The sequence below is a fragment of the Dipodomys ordii genome, unplaced genomic scaffold (assembly GCF_000151885.1).
Source record: "Dipodomys ordii isolate 6190 unplaced genomic scaffold, Dord_2.0 Scaffold33, whole genome shotgun sequence".
In the NCBI taxonomy this organism is placed as follows: Eukaryota; Metazoa; Chordata; class Mammalia; order Rodentia; family Heteromyidae; genus Dipodomys; species Dipodomys ordii.
In genome coordinates, this window is record NW_012267249.1 from 6,646,474 (window position 1) to 6,661,951 (window position 15,478).

General features: G+C 42.1%; 1 protein-coding gene and 1 pseudogene across 2 annotated transcripts in view; one reads left to right on the top strand and one right to left on the bottom strand.

Moving 5' to 3' along the window:
• Nucleotides 1–15,478, bottom strand: part of Tesk2 (testis-specific kinase 2) — a 126,916-nt gene that overhangs the window by 68,125 nt on the left and 43,313 nt on the right. For both annotated transcript variants that reach the window (XM_013016916.1, XM_013016915.1), the window contains exon 3: nt 13,948–14,069. In XM_013016916.1, coding sequence (XP_012872370.1) covers nt 13,948–14,069 — 122 coding nt within the window. The remainder of the gene's footprint in view (nt 1–13,947; nt 14,070–15,478) is intronic.
• LOC105986146 lies at nt 4,986–5,258 on the top strand (annotated as a pseudogene).

Below are 15,478 nucleotides of genomic sequence, written 5' to 3' on the forward strand. Positions count from 1 at the left end.
AAAAAAAAAAAAAACTGGAGCTAGATGCTAGTGGCTCAAACCTGTATAATCCTAGCTGAGATCTGAGAATTGTGGCTTGGAGCCAGCCAGGACAGACAACAAATCTGCAAATCTCTTATCTCCAGTTAATTAGAATTTAAAGAAAAAGTAATAGAGGTGTGGCTCCAGAAAGAAAAAAGCTAGGAGCAGTGGCACATGCATGTAATCCTATGTAGAAGGCAGAGGTAACGAGAATACAGTCTAAGGCTGGCGCTGGGCAAAAATGTGAGACCCTAAAACTAAAGAGTTAGGGGCTGGGAAGGTGGCTCAGCCGTAGAGTGCTTGCCTTGCATGCATGAGGTCCTGGGTTCAATTCCTCAGTACCACATAAGCAGAAAAAACCTGGAAGTGATGCCGTGGCTTAAGTGGCAGAGGGCTAGCCTTGAGCTGAAGAGCTGAGGGAGAGCGCCCAGGGCCAGAATTCAGGCCCCACGACTGCCAAAAAAAAAAAAAAGAGTTGGAAGTGTGACTCAAGTGGTAGAGCACATGTTTAGGATGCATGAGGCCCTGAGTTCAGTATATCACACACACACTCACACAAGAATGCCTAACTGGGGGCTGGAAAGGTGGCTCAGTGGTGGAGTGCTTGCCTAGCATGCATGAAGCCCTGGGTTCGATTTGTTAGTACCACATACACAGAAAAAGCCAGAAGTAGTGCTGTGGCGCAAGTGGTAGAGTGCTAACATTGAGCAAAATAAATTCAGAGACATTGCCCAGGCCCTGAATTCAAGCCCCAAGACTTGTGGGGGCAGGGGGAAAGGAAAAAAAAGAAAGAATATCACAGATTTTTCTGCCCATGCTAACTTTGAAAGGCCATCCTCAGATTTTAGCCTCTTGAGTAGTTAGGATTATAGGCATCAGCCACTAGTGCCAGCTTAAGAGAACATTTCTTGTTCTCTCCCAGTTTTTCCCTCCCATTCCCATGCTTAAGTAGTATAGTTCGTTTTCAATATAGTATCCAGTGAGTGCCATTGCTGCATTTATTCACTCTTTTGAGCATACTTCTTTTTCTGGGCCTTGAACTCAGGGCTTGGGCTCTATCCTTGAGCCTCTGTGCCCAAGGCTAGTGCTCTACCACTTGAGCCACAGCACCACTTCTGGCTTTTTCTGCTTATGTGATGTGATACTCAGGAATCAAACCCAGTACTTCATGAATGCTAGGCAAGCACTCTACCACTAAGCCACATTCCCAGCCTTGAGCATACTTCTTAAACAATATTCCCACAATGATTTATTTCTTCTCTCTCTCTCAAAGTAGAACAAGTGTATAGAAGACAGAAAACTTCAGTTCATCCTAAGGATCATGTGTCATGCATTTACTATGTGCAAGGTTGCAGAAAAATAGAACATTGGGCTGGAAGGTAGCTCAGTGGTAGAGTGCTTGCCTCGCATGCATGAGGCCCTGGGTTCAATTCCTCAGTACCACATACACAAAAAACACCAGAAGTGGCGCTGTGGCTCAAGGGGTAGAGCGCTTGCCTTGAGCTGAAGAGCTGAGGGACAGCACCCAGGCCCAGAGCTCAAGCCCCACGACCAAGAAAAAAAAGAAAAGAAAAAGAAAGAAAGAACATTCAGGAGGCTGTTTTTTTTTTTATGATGCTAGGGATCAAACCCAGGACCTCACACATCATGGGAAAGTGCTCTACCACTTAGCCTTTTTTTTTTTATTGCCTGTCACATATATATTACGCTCAGTATCAGGCAAATGGGATGGGTGAGGCATCAGAAATAAACATGATGATCCCTTCTTCATGGAATTCACACACAAGAATGATGGTAATGTAGGCATTTATTGAGTACTAAAGATGTGTCAGACACAAAACTCAAAGATTACTTCATTTAAATCTTTTTTTTTTTTGTCATGGGGCTTGAACTCTGGGCCTGAGTACTGTCCTGAGCTCAAGGCTAGTACTCTACCACTTGAGCCACAGCCACTTTCGGTTTTCTGGTGGTTAATTAGAGATAAGAGTCTCACAGACATTCCTGCCTGGGCTGGCTTTGAACTGGGATCCTCAGATCTCAGCCTCCTGAGTAGCTAGGATTACAGGCATGAGCCATCAGCACCCAGCTTTTCATTTAAATATTATAAAAATATTTGTTTTTGGTACTAGTATTACCTTCACTTTACAAAAAAGGAAACTAAAGACAGAAAAAGTGGCTTGCCCAATGGTACAAAACTCATAAACGGTAAAGTTAAGATTAGATCTTTAATCTGAGGTACACTATTCTTTTTTTTTTCTTTTTTTTATTTTTGGTCAGTAGTGGGGCCTGAACTCTGGGCCTGGGCACTGTCCCTTAGCTCTTCAGTCCAAGATTAGCACTCTACCACTTGAGCCACAGGGCCACTTCTGGCTTTTTCTGCTTATGTGGTGCTGAGGAATTGAATCCAGGGTCTTATGCATGCAAGGCAAGCACTCTATGGCTGAGCCACCTTCCCAGACCCAGGTACACTCTTCTTATATAGTCTAGATTGGCCTCCAACTCACAATCTTTCTGCCTCAGCCTCCTTAGTGCTGGTTTTTTTGTTTGTTTCTTTTGTTTTGTTTTTGTTTTTATTTTGGTCATGGGGGCTGAACTCTAGGCCTGGGCGCTGTCCCTGAGCTCTTCAGCTCAAGGCTAGTGCTCTACTGCTTGAGCCATAGTGTCACTTCGGACTTTTTTCTGCTTATGTGGTGCTAAGGAATCAAACCTAGAGCCTCATACATGGGAGGCAAGCACTCTACCACTGAGCCACCTTCCCAGCCCCTTAGTGCTGTTTTATAGGCCAATGCTACCAAACCTTGCTAGATCTTTATCATTGACCTTTAAGCTATACTGTATAGCCTCAATATATGATGTGTCAGATTATAATAATATTTTAGATTTAGTGTCTTTACATTGTGATAAATTATTTATGTACATTATTCATTTAATTCCCCAACAGTATAATATAGCAGTACTATTATTACTCTCTAGTTCAAAGATAAGACAATAGAGGGCTGGGAAGGTGGCTCAGTGGTAGAGCGCTTGCCCTGCATGCCTGAAGCCCTGGGTTCGATTCCTCAGCACCACATAAGCAAAAAGAAAAAAAAAGGCCGTAAGTGGCACTGTGGCTCAAGTGGTAGAGCGCTAGCCTTGAGCTGAAGAGCTGAGGGACAGCGCCCAGGCCCAGAGTTCAGGCCCCACGACCGGACCCCCTGCCAAAAAAAAAGATAAGACAATAGAGATAATTGAGTTTATATAATTTGTTTCAAGTTCCTGAACCTTTCCTCCTCTGAATTCTAGACTTGTTTGTCCAACTGCCAACTTTCATCTCATCTTTTAGTACAAAAACGTGTTCCCCATAGTTTTTCACAGGGCTATTACTGATAATCCAATTCTTCAAGTTAAAAACCTAAGAAAGCTATCTTTTTTTCCTTCTTTTTTTTTTTTTTTTGGTGCTGGTATTGGGAATTGAACTCAGCACCTAGATGTTGTTCCTTAGATTTTTTGCTTAAGGCCACAGCTCTGGCTTTTTGGTAGTTAACTGAGGAAAAGAGTTTTATGGACATTTCTAGGGGCTGGTCTTAAACTGTGATCCTAAGATCTCAGCCTCCTGAATAGCTAGAATTACAGGTGTAAGCCACTGGCACTGGGCCAAAAGTCATGCTAATATTCCACTCCATATCTACTAGAAAATCCCATTGCCTCTTTTTTTTTTGGGTCCAGTCATGGGCCTGAACTCTGGGCCTGGGCGCTGTCCCTCAGCTCTTCAGCTCAAGGCTAGTGCTCTACCACTTGAGTCACAGCGCCACTTCCGACTTTTTCTTTTTGCTTATGTGGTGCTGAGGAATCGAACCCAGGGCCTCAGGCATGCAAGGCAAGCGCTCTACCACTGCGCCACCTTCCCAGCCCTCCCATGGCCTCTTAATGCAACGACTCCTCTCCACCTCCCCAGCTACCATATGGTTCTAGCCATTGAATGCTCTATTTGGCTTATTGTATTAGCCTTAATTTTCATCAGTTATAGGTTTTTACAGAGCTTCAACCAGGCACAAGATGAAAAATAAGAAACCTCAGCTTGCCTAAACCATACTGAATGCTACAGAATGAACCATGTACTTTTTTTTTCTTTTTTTGCTGAACTGGGGATTGAACTCAGGGCCTCAATCTTATTAGAGGAAGTGCTCTACTATCGAGCCATGCTTTCAATCTTTTTTTTTCTTTTTAGTATGTTTTCAGATAGGAGTTAAAGCACAATCTTTCTGTCTCTACTTCCTGAGTACCTGGGATTGCCAGCATAGGCCCAGCCCTGTCTCTTAACTTGTAGAAGGTATTACTTAAGGAGCTTGGAAACAACAGGCCTCTAGTCTCTTGTATTCAGCAAAGCTATTATCTACAACAGGGCTGGACTGGGTAGTTCCAACTAAATATTTGGTGAGTTTGATTCCTTAACACCACATAAGCAGAAAAAGCTGGAAGTGGTGCTGTGGCTCAAGTGGTAGAGCACTAGGCTTGAGCAGAAGAGCTAAGGGTCAGGGCCCAGGCCCAGAGTGCAGGCCCCACAACCAACCAAAAAAAAAAGCTGAAACTAGAAGTATGGCTCAAGTGGTATAGCAGAAGCCATAAGCAAGAAGACCGAGTGAGAGAAAAAGGCCTTGACTTTAAGTCTCAGTACTGGCACCAAAGGGGGGGGGGTGGAGAACTAAGAGGCCAGAAGGTAGCCTAATGTATGCAGTAGCAAGATTTTGTTGCGCATGCCAATAATCCCACCTACTCAGGAGACAGAAGCAGGAAGATCATAGTCCAAGGCCAAGCCCAAGCAAAAGTAAGACTATATCTGAAAAAAAAAATTAAAGCAAATAAAACTAGAGGCATGGTAGAACACTTGCTAAGCAAGTGCAAGTCTCCGACTTTAAATCTCCAGTACCACCCCACCTCACCCCAAAAAGGAGAATATGAATGGGGAGTCTAGGTAAGATTTCATCATGTCACATCATGGCCAGGGCCAAAAGGTACAGAAGGTGATGGTGCAACCCATCAACCTCATCTTCAGATATTTACAAAATAGATCTCAAGTTCAGGCGTGGCTCTATGAGCAAGTAAGTATGTGGCTAAAGGGCTGTATCACTGGTTTTGATGAATACATGAACCTTGTATTAAATGATGCAGAAGAAATTCATTCTAAAACAGATTCAAGAGAACGGGGTAGGATCATGCTAAAAGGAGGTATTATTCTACTTCAAAGTGTCTCCAACTAGAAATGATCAGTGAAGTAAAAAGTTACTAGGAATCCTACACAGGTGTGTGTGTGTGTGTGTGTGTGTGTGTTTGTGTGTGTGTGTGTTTGTGTGTGTGTGTGCGTGTGTGTGTTTTGCTGGAAATCTAAGGAAAGATCTGTTTGTGTTGTTTGATGAGCCTTGTTGAAAAGTCCTGTGCACAGTTCTGATGACCCTTGTATTATCAGGTAACAATAAATTCCATGAGATTTTTTTTTCCTGATCCTAGGGCTTGAACTCATGCCTGGGCACTGTCCCTGATCCTCTTTGTGCTCAAGGCTAGTGATCTACCACTTGAGCTACAGTGCCACTTCTGGCTTTTCCTGAGTAGTTTACTGGAGATAAGAATCTCATGAGAAGGTGGCTCTGGGGCTGGGAAGGTGGCTCAGTGGTAGAGTGCTTGCTTCACATGCATGAAGCCGTGGGTTCGATTCCTTAGTACCATATAAACAGAATAGGCCGGAAGTGGTGCTGTGGCTCCAGTGGTAGAGTGCTGGTCTTGAGCTGAAGAGATGAAGGACAGTGCCCAGGCCCAGAGTTCAAGCCCCACGACTGACCAAAAAAAAAAAAAAAAAGAATCTCATGAACTTTTCTGCCTGGGCAGGCTTTGAACTGTGATCCTCAGATCTCAGCCTCCTGAGTAGCTAGGATTACAACCATAATCTACTGGCAACTAGAGAGATTTTTTTAAAAAAAGGTGTCTAAAAATACTAAATTTCTCACAGCATTAAGAAAAACAACAATAACAAAAAAAATTAATCTGAGCTCTGGTGGCTCACACTTGTAATCCTAGCTACTCAAGAGACTAAGATATAAGGATCCCAGTTTGAAGAAAGTTCAGGCAGAAAAGAAAGTATGTAAGATTCTTATCTTCAATTAACCAGCAAAAAAAAGTCAGAAGTGGAACTGTGACTGAAGTGGCAGAATAACAGTCTTGAGCAAAAGAGCTAAGAATAGCACTCAATTCTTGAGTTCAAGCCCCTCTTTGGGCACACATGCATGTGTGTGTCTATGCATCTGTGCACACACCTACGCTTACGCACATGCACACACACGCACACACACGCGCGCACACACACATACAACCCTAACAAAAAGGCATGAGAGGCCAGGCACAGGCCTGTAGCTCAGGCCTGTAACCCTAGCTACTCAGTAGGCTGAGATCTGAGGATCACAATTTGAAGCCAGCCCAAGTAAGAAGTCTCCATGAGACTCTTCTCCAAATTACCCACTAGAAAACCAGAAGTGGTGCTGTAGCTCAAAGTGGTAGAATGTTATCTTGAGCAAAAAAGCTCAGAGACAGTGCCCAGGCCTTAGTTCAAGCCCCACAACTGATTTAAAAAAAATAGCATGAGAGCAAATTCTGGTACAGATCCTCAAAAAGACCACTGAGGCAAATGGAAATGATCAGGGCATGGAATTGGGTTACAGATCTTGAGCACAAGACTTCCTGGCATAATCAAACATTCAAAAGAGGCCCAAAAAAATCAGTCCCTGCATTCAACAAAGTACTTTATTGTTTTTCTTAACTGATGACTTAGACCAAGTAATAAAACAACCAATCTTTATTGTATTCATGTATAAAAAATTACATATGCATGAATAAAATGTATACACCTCCTGACTCAATAACTCACCAGGCTCCCTTGTTTCTTTCCAAATAGAAATCTTAGGAGGAAGAGAGATAAAAAAAAAAAAAAAAGGAAAATAAGAAGGCCAGGGTTTAAGAAAAGAGAAAAAAACTGCAAAAGTTTGTTTCACTGGCTTGCTGGACACACAATATCTCTGGCAGCCTAAGACATGTCCAGAAGATTAGATGCTTACTCTCTTGGCAGGTCACACCAAGACACTTCTTACTCAAGGAGACTTTCCAAATCACTAACGCAGTAATTTTCTGTTTTGTTTTGGGATCCATCTGTCTGTCTATTTAAGCAAGGAGTCTTTTCTTCCAAACTCATGATGGCACCACAGCCCTCAAAAGCTGCAGCAAGATGATTGAGAATTTGAGCCCAGCCTAGGCTACACAGTAAGACCACCAGGGGTGGTGATATACCATTGTAATCTCAGCTACTCAGGAGATGGAGGCACGAGGATCAGGGTGCAAAAACAGCCCAAGTAAAATTCTGAGAACCTGTCTGAAAAATAAATGAAAACCAAAAGGGCTAGGACATGGCTCAAGTGATAGAGTTCCTACCCAGCAAGCATGAGATTCTCAGTTCAAACCCATTAATGTTAAAACAAACAACAAAAAACTCATACAGAAAGTCAATATAAAACAGATTTAAATGTGAAGATACTCTGGCTAGATGAAGCTAAGAGGGAAACAGAAGTTTCAACTGCTCAGCAACATCCCTTCAGGGCCAGCTGCCAAGAGGCACATCTGTGAAAACCACATGGTTCCAAGTGACAGATTCTTTCTAATATAAATCTAATAAACACAACTTGGGGGGAGACTCTGGTTCAAACTTCTGCCTCAGTTTTTATACCTATAAAAGAGAATTTAGAGTCTGTATAGCCTGAAAATAGACTACAAGATATAGTGGAGCAAATTAAATGATTACTAACTGTTAACAGTAAATTGTTAAGATAACTAGAAAGCATTTAGAAGACATAAGTTGTAAGGACTTTGAAATTGGATCATAGTCATGCTCAGTTTGCTACTTAGGAGCCCTACAGTAATACAATAAATGTTTCTGCTGCTTCTATATTCTACTGGGTAACAAAAGCCAACAAGACTTTTGTTTGTTTCAGGCCACTAGTTAGGATAATTTCTTTTTGCTGTATTAGAATACACAAGGGAAGTAATGACGTATACACACACACACACACACACACACACACACACACACACAAAATAACAATATAAAGCAACTGGAAGAACCTTATGAAAAGTAATCCCTTTTTGCTTTTGGACTGATGTATATTTGAGACAGAAGGCTTATACAGAACAACAAGTCCACATCAGGATGCAAAGGATACCATGGATAACAGTACTTGTAAGTGTGTGTGTGTGTGTGTGTGTTTGTCTAACCCTAATCAAAAAGTAAAAGCCAGGGCTGGGAAGGTGGCTCAGTGGTAGAGTGCTTGACTTGCATGCATTGAGGCCCTGGGTTTGATTCTTCAGCACCACATAAGCAGAAAAAGCTGGAAGTGTGGGTGGTGGCTCAAGTGGTAGAGCACTAGCCTCGAGCTGAAGAGCTGAGAGACAGTGCCCAGGCCCAGAGTTCAGGCCCCAGGACCAAAAAAAAAAAGTAAAAGGCACAAAAAAATAAAAATGAGACAAGCGCCTGTGGCTCACACATGTAATCTTAGCTACTCAGGAGACTGAGGTCTAAGGATCATGGTTCTAAGCCAGCCCAGGCAGGAAAGTCTGTGAGACTTATCTCTAATTAACCACCAGAAAAACAGAAATGGCCCTGTGGCCATTTTGCCAGTTGTGGAGCCTGAACTCTAGGCCTGGATATTGTCCCTCAGCTCTTCAGCTCAAGGCTAGCACCCTACCACTAGAGCCACAGCACCACTTCTGCTTTTTCTGCTTTATGTGGTGCTAAGGAATCGAACCCAGGGCCTCCTACATGCAAGGCAAGCACTCTACCACTGAGCTACCTTCCTAGCCCGAGCACTAGTCTTAAGCTAAAGAGCTGAGGGATAGCACTCAGGCCCAGAACTCAAGCTCCATGACCAACAAAAATAAAAATAAAAAAAGTAAAAGCCAAACTGGCTAAGGGTGTAGCTTAAGTAGTTGAGCACCTACTTAGCAGGCATAGGCCCAGAGTTCAAAACTATAGTACCATTTAAAAGGAAGAAAGAAGAAAAAAAGAAAGAAGGAAAGAAAGAAAAAGAGACGAAGGAAGGAAGGAAGGAAGGGAGGGAGGAAGGAAGGAACGAAGAAGGAAGGAAGAAACGTTTGGTGCATGAATAAAGGAATAAAAGAAAGCCTATAATAGGCCACTGAAAGATATGGCCAAAGGAAAATAAGCAAATAATAATAGCCAATATTAGCTGAGAATTTACCACAAGTCAGATACTATTCATTGTACTAAATTTAACCTTAAATAACAATTCTATTACTATTTACTCTCTTTTCTTTTCTTTTCTTTTCTTTTTTATTGTTTTTGCTAGTCCTGGGGCTTGAAATCAGGGCCTGGACACTGTCCCTGAGCTTCTTTTGCTGAAGGCTAGCACTCTACCACTTGAGCCACAGCACCACCCCCAGCCTTTTTTTTCTTTTTCTGTTTAGGTGGTATTGAGGAATCAAACCTAGAGCTTCATGCATGCTAGACAAGCACTCTACCACTAAGACACATTACCAGTCCCATTTTCTGTCATTTTTATTTACTATAAATCTTGCTAGGCTAGTATTCTAACATTTAAGCCATGTCTCCATCACACTTTTTTGCTGTTTATTTTTGAGATGGAGTTTATTGAACTTTTCTCCTTGGGCTCTGGGTTTCAGCCTTCTGAAAAGCTAGAATTACAGTCATAAGCCATGGATACCAGTTTATCACTCTTATTTTATAGATGGAAAAACCAAGGCTTAGAGAGGTCAAGTAACCTTCTCAACATTTGAATCCAAGCAATTTGATCTGGCATCTTTTTGTGTGTGTGTGTGTGTGTGCCAATCCTGGGGCTTGAACTCAAGGCCTGGGCACTATACCTGAACTTTTGTGCTCAAAGCTAGTGCTCTAACACATAGGCCTACTTCCAGCTTTTTGGTGATTAATTGGAGATAAAAGTCTTAAGGGATTTGCTGCTCAGGTTGGCTTTGAATCACAAACTGCAATCAGCCTCCTGAGTAGCTAGGATTATAAGTGTAAGCTTGGCATACATCCTTCATTTTTAGTCATAGAATACTACTACTTCTGTAATCCTAGCTACTCAGAAGGCTGAGACCTGAGGATCGCAGTTCAAAACCAGCCCAGGCAGGAAAAGCTGTGAAACTCTTTTCTCCAATAAACCACTAGAAAACCGGAAGTGGCACTGTGGCTCAAGCGGTAGAGCGCTCACCTTGAGCTGAAGAGCGCAGGGACAGGGCCCAAGCCCAGAGTTCAAGCCCCATAACCAACCCCCCCCCAAAAAAAGAATACCTCTACTTTTCAAATAAACCAATACTAACTGTATTTATTTATAGAATACAATGTGAGATATCATTTTTGTAAGAAGGCATGTTAAATTTCCTATATTTTACACAATATTTATACTATATTACTTTAAATTATAAGCATTATTATAATTTAATATTTAATCAGAGATAAGAGTCTCACGGACTTTCCTGCCATGGCTAGCTTCTATGAGTCTCAGATCTTAGTCTCCTGAATAACTAGGATTACAGGCTTGAGCCACTGGCACCCAGCTAAGACTACATGTTCTTTAACCATTTATCCGTAAATTACCACCTTGGTAGCAAATGAACATAGGGGCGTGGATGTATACACACCTGGATGATGGTAACTCTATTCTCAGTTTTTTGAGCAGCCACCACACTGGTTTCCATAATGGCTATACTAATTTACATTCCCACAAACAGTGTACAAGTGTTCCCTTGCCAGTACTTATCTTTCATCTTTGTAGTAACTGTCCTAAAAGTTAAGAAGCAGTATCTCATTTTGCCTTTCAATTCAAAATCTCTAATGACTGGTGATGTTCAGTAATTTCTCATCAATGTATGGACCACTTCTTTTTTTTTGGGGGGTCCAGTCATGGGGCCTGAACTCTGGGCCTGGGCGCTGTCCCTCAGCTCTTTAGCTCAAGGCTAGCGCTCTACCACTTGAGTCACAGCGCTACTTCCAGGTTTTTTCTTTTTTGTTTATGTGGTGCTGAGGAATCGAACCCAGGGCCTCAGGCATGCAAGTCAAGCGCTCTACCACTGAGCCAACTTCCCAGCCCTGTATGGACCACTTCTATGTCTTCTTTTTTATTTTTCTTTTGTCGGTTGTGGGGCCTCAACTCTGGGCCTGGGTGCTGTGCTCTTCAGCTCTTCAGCTCAAGCCTAGTGCTCTACCACTTAAGCCACAGTGCCACTTCCGGCTTTTTCTGTTTACGTGGTGCTGAGGAATCGAACCCAGGGCCTCATGCATGCAAGGCAAGCACTCTACCATGAGCCACCTTCCCATTCCTCTTCCTTTTTATTGCTAGTCCTGGGCTTGAACTCAGGACCTGGTCACTGTTTCTGAGCTTATTCAGCTCGAAACCAGTGCTCTACCACTTGAGCCCCAGCTCTGCTTCTGGCTTTTTGGGTGTTATTAATTGGTAATAAGAGTCATTCTTATGAACTTCGCTGCTTTGAACCACAATCCTCAGATCTCAGCATCCTGAGTGGTTAGGATTACAAATGTGTGAGCCACCAACCAGTGTATAACTTGTATGTTTTCTTTTGAGATATGTATTTTTGTGGCCCCTCTTTCTCCCTTTTTTTTCTGTGTGAGTCAAGCCCAGCATATTTCTTCTTTCTTTCCTTATATATAGTCCTTTATTAAACATATGGCTTATTTTTTCTATTACTGTTTGGCTTTTCTCTTTGCTCATTTTGTTGTGCAGTAATTTTTTTGTGTGTGTCAGTTGTGGGGCTTGAACTATGGGCCTGGGCGCTGTCCCTCAGCTCTTCAGCTCAAGGCAGGCACTCTACCACTTGAGCTACAGTGCCACTTCCGGTTTTCTGGTGGTTTATTGCAGTAAGAATCTCACAGACTTTCCTGCCCAGGCTGACTTTGAACCTCAATCCTCAGATCTCAGCCTCCTGAGTAGCTCGGATTACAAGCAGAGCCACCAGCGCCCAGCTTGTGCAGTGACATTTTGTTTGAGACAACATTACTTGTCTATTTTTGTTTTTGTTGTATATGACTAATTTTGTCTATACCAACGTGAAACTGTTTCCATTTTCTTGTAGGAGTTTTTATAGCTGTAGGGCAATTGTTTTTCTTGTTTCATTTTTTTCTTTTCTTCTTTGTTTTTTTTCTCGTTTCATTTTGTTGTTATTGTTTTTTAAGTAGTAATAAAATTTCAACTCAAAGCCTAGCAAGTCTAACAGGCACTTTTACCACTGGTCATGCTTCCAGATCTTTTTCTTTTATTTTTCAGTTTATCTTCAGGTAGTCTCACTTTGTCCAGAGCTGACTTGAGACTATGATCTATTTATCTTTGCCTCCTGCATAGCTGGGATTGCAGGCATGCAACACCCTACTTGGTGGTGGTAGTTGTTATTTTTGATAGGGTCCCAAATTACTAACTTTGTAGCACCATGCTTAGTCCCCAACTTTAGGCTTTTATATACTAGTTCTATTATATATAAAAACTATATTTAAATTTTTTTCTTTAATGGAAAAAAAAATTTATTTAGGCACATAAAAAATTAAGGTCAGTCTTCTGTGTCATTTGTCAGTCCAGTTTATAATAAATGGATTTTAAAAAAGGATCATAGGGGAAGGAAAAAAAAGTTAAATTAAAAGATTGATAGGAGGATGTGCTGCGGCTCAAATGGTAGAGTACTAGCCTTGAGGACAAAGAGGCTCAGGGACAGCGCCAGGCCCTGAGTTCAAGCCCCATAACCGATCAAAAAAAAAAGTCTCACAAATTTGGGGCTGGGAAGGTGGCTCAGTGGTAGAGTGCTTACCTCGCATGTATGAGGCCCTTTGATTCCTTAGCACCACATTAACAGAAAAAGCTGGAAGCGGACACTGTAGCTCAAGTGGTAGAGTGCTCACTAGGCTGAAAAGCTGAGGGACATCACCCAGGCCCAGAGTTCAAGCCCCACGACCAAAAAAACAGGGACTGGGAATGTGGCTTATTGGTAGAGTGCTTGCCTAGCATTCATGAAGCCTGGGTTTTATTCCTCAGTACCACATAAAGAGAAAAAGCTAGAAGTGGTTCTATAGCTCAAGTGATAAGAGTGCTAGCCTTGAGCAAAAGAAGCCCAGGGACAGTGCCCAGGCACTGGCTGGCAAAAGAAGAAAAGGAGGAGGAGGAAGAGGAGGAGGAGGAAGAATTATTCTAAGAACCATGCATGGTGGTATATGTCTGAAATCCCAGCTACTGGGAGGCATAGATAGAAGGATTTCAGTCAAAGGCTGGTCCTAGGCAAAAACCCAAATACTATCTGAAAAATAACTAAAACAAGAAAGGAAGCATGCTCAAGCGGTAGAGTCCTATCCTAGCAAACATGAGGCAAGAGTTCAACCTCAGCACGGTAAATAATAATAGCAATAATTATAATAACAATAATTTTCACAGGCAAACTCTGCCTCCAGTGAGTACTAAAAACCCTGACTAGCTGAATAGCATAAGGGAATAATTTTGCTTTTAGCTTTTATTCACTAATTTAATTATAATTCCTCATAAAACAATTTTTAAAGATCAAATAACCACATAAGGACCAATTTTTTCTCTTTCATAAAGTACTAATCAGAAACAGCAAACAACTATTCTAATGAGTTGCTACTAATGCTCTGAATGAGAAGAAAGAAACTTTAGAAAGGAAAGTGTCTTGAATGCATCTTATTACCAGGAAATTAAGTCTCAATGGGAAGAAAAAGGCCTAGAGCACAGCTAAACCACCATAAGAAGCAAACTAAATCCTGAACCTCCCATTTTAGTTGTCAATGATATTCTAGCAAGCCTTCCATATATTTCAACTTTCTCAATGGCTCCTGGAAGAAGAAAAAGGTAACTGAATTACCTAAGAATGTTGGGATGGGAGAGTCTATTCATGAGCTGCACTTCCTTCAGCATATTTGCCCGGTTACTGCTCAAAGTATTCATCTTAAGAGCCATCACCTGACCAGAAGCCCGATGTCGCACCTAGAAAATGAATTAGAACAAGAGTGTCAAGGGCAACAACTAAATATAAGGTCTAAGTCTCCATTGTAGAACATGTCTCGATGTTTTATATAAAATAAATATCTAGCTACATTACAGTTTCATTTCCACTAAGGAAGATGAATTTTTTTCTATCATGATCAAAACTTTCACACTGAGAAGGCCAAAAAGCATTGTTAATACCTCACGAAATTATGTCGGTTTTGTTTGTTTCTTTTTTTGGGTCCAGTCGTGGGGCCTGAACTCTGAGCCTGGGCGCTGTCCCTCAGCTCTTCAGCTCAAGGCTAGCGCTCTACCACTTGAGTCACAGCGCTACTTCCAGGTTTTTTCTTTTTTGTTTATGTGGTGCTGAGGAATCGAACCCAGGGCCTCAGGCATGCAAGTCAAGCGCTCTACCACTGAGCCAACTTCCCAGCCCTGTATGGACCACTTCTATGTCTTCTTTTTTATTTTTCTTTTGTCGGTTGTGGGGCCTCAACTCTGGGCCTGGGTGCTGTGCTCTTCAGCTCTTCAGCTCAAGCCTAGTGCTCTACCACTTAAGCCACAGTGCCACTTCCGGCTTTTTCTGTTTACGTGGTGCTGAGGAATCGAACCCAGGGCCTCATGCATGCAAGGCAAGCACTCTACCATGAGCCACCTTCCCATTCCTCTTCCTTTTTATTGCTAGTCCTGGGCTTGAACTCAGGACCTGGTCACTGTTTCTGAGCTTATTCAGCTCGAAACCAGTGCTCTACCACTTGAGCCCCAGCTCTGCTTCTGGCTTTTTGGGTGTTATTAATTGGTAATAAGAGTCATTCTTATGAACTTCGCTGCTTTGAACCACAATCCTCAGATCTCAGCATCCTGAGTGGTTAGGATTACAAATGTGTGAGCCACCAACCAGTGTATAACTTGTATGTTTTCTTTTGAGATATGTATTTTTGTGGCCCCTCTTTCTCCCTTTTTTTTCTGTGTGAGTCAAGCCCAGCATATTTCTTCTTTCTTTCCTTATATATAGTCCTTTATTAAACATATGGCTTATTTTTTCTATTACTGTTTGGCTTTTCTCTTTGCTCATTTTGTTGTGCAGTAATTTTTTTGTGTGTGTCAGTTGTGGGGCTTGAACTATGGGCCTGGGCGCTGTCCCTCAGCTCTTCAGCTCAAGGCAGGCACTCTACCACTTGAGCTACAGTGCCACTTCCGGTTTTCTGGTGGTTTATTGCAGTAAGAATCTCACAGACTTTCCTGCCCAGGCTGACTTTGAACCTCAATCCTCAGATCTCAGCCTCCTGAGTAGCTCGGATTACAAGCAGAGCCACCAGCGCCCAGCTTGTGCAGTGACATTTTGTTTGAGACAACATTACTTGTCTATTTTTGTTTTTGTTGTATATGACTAATTTTGTCTATACCAA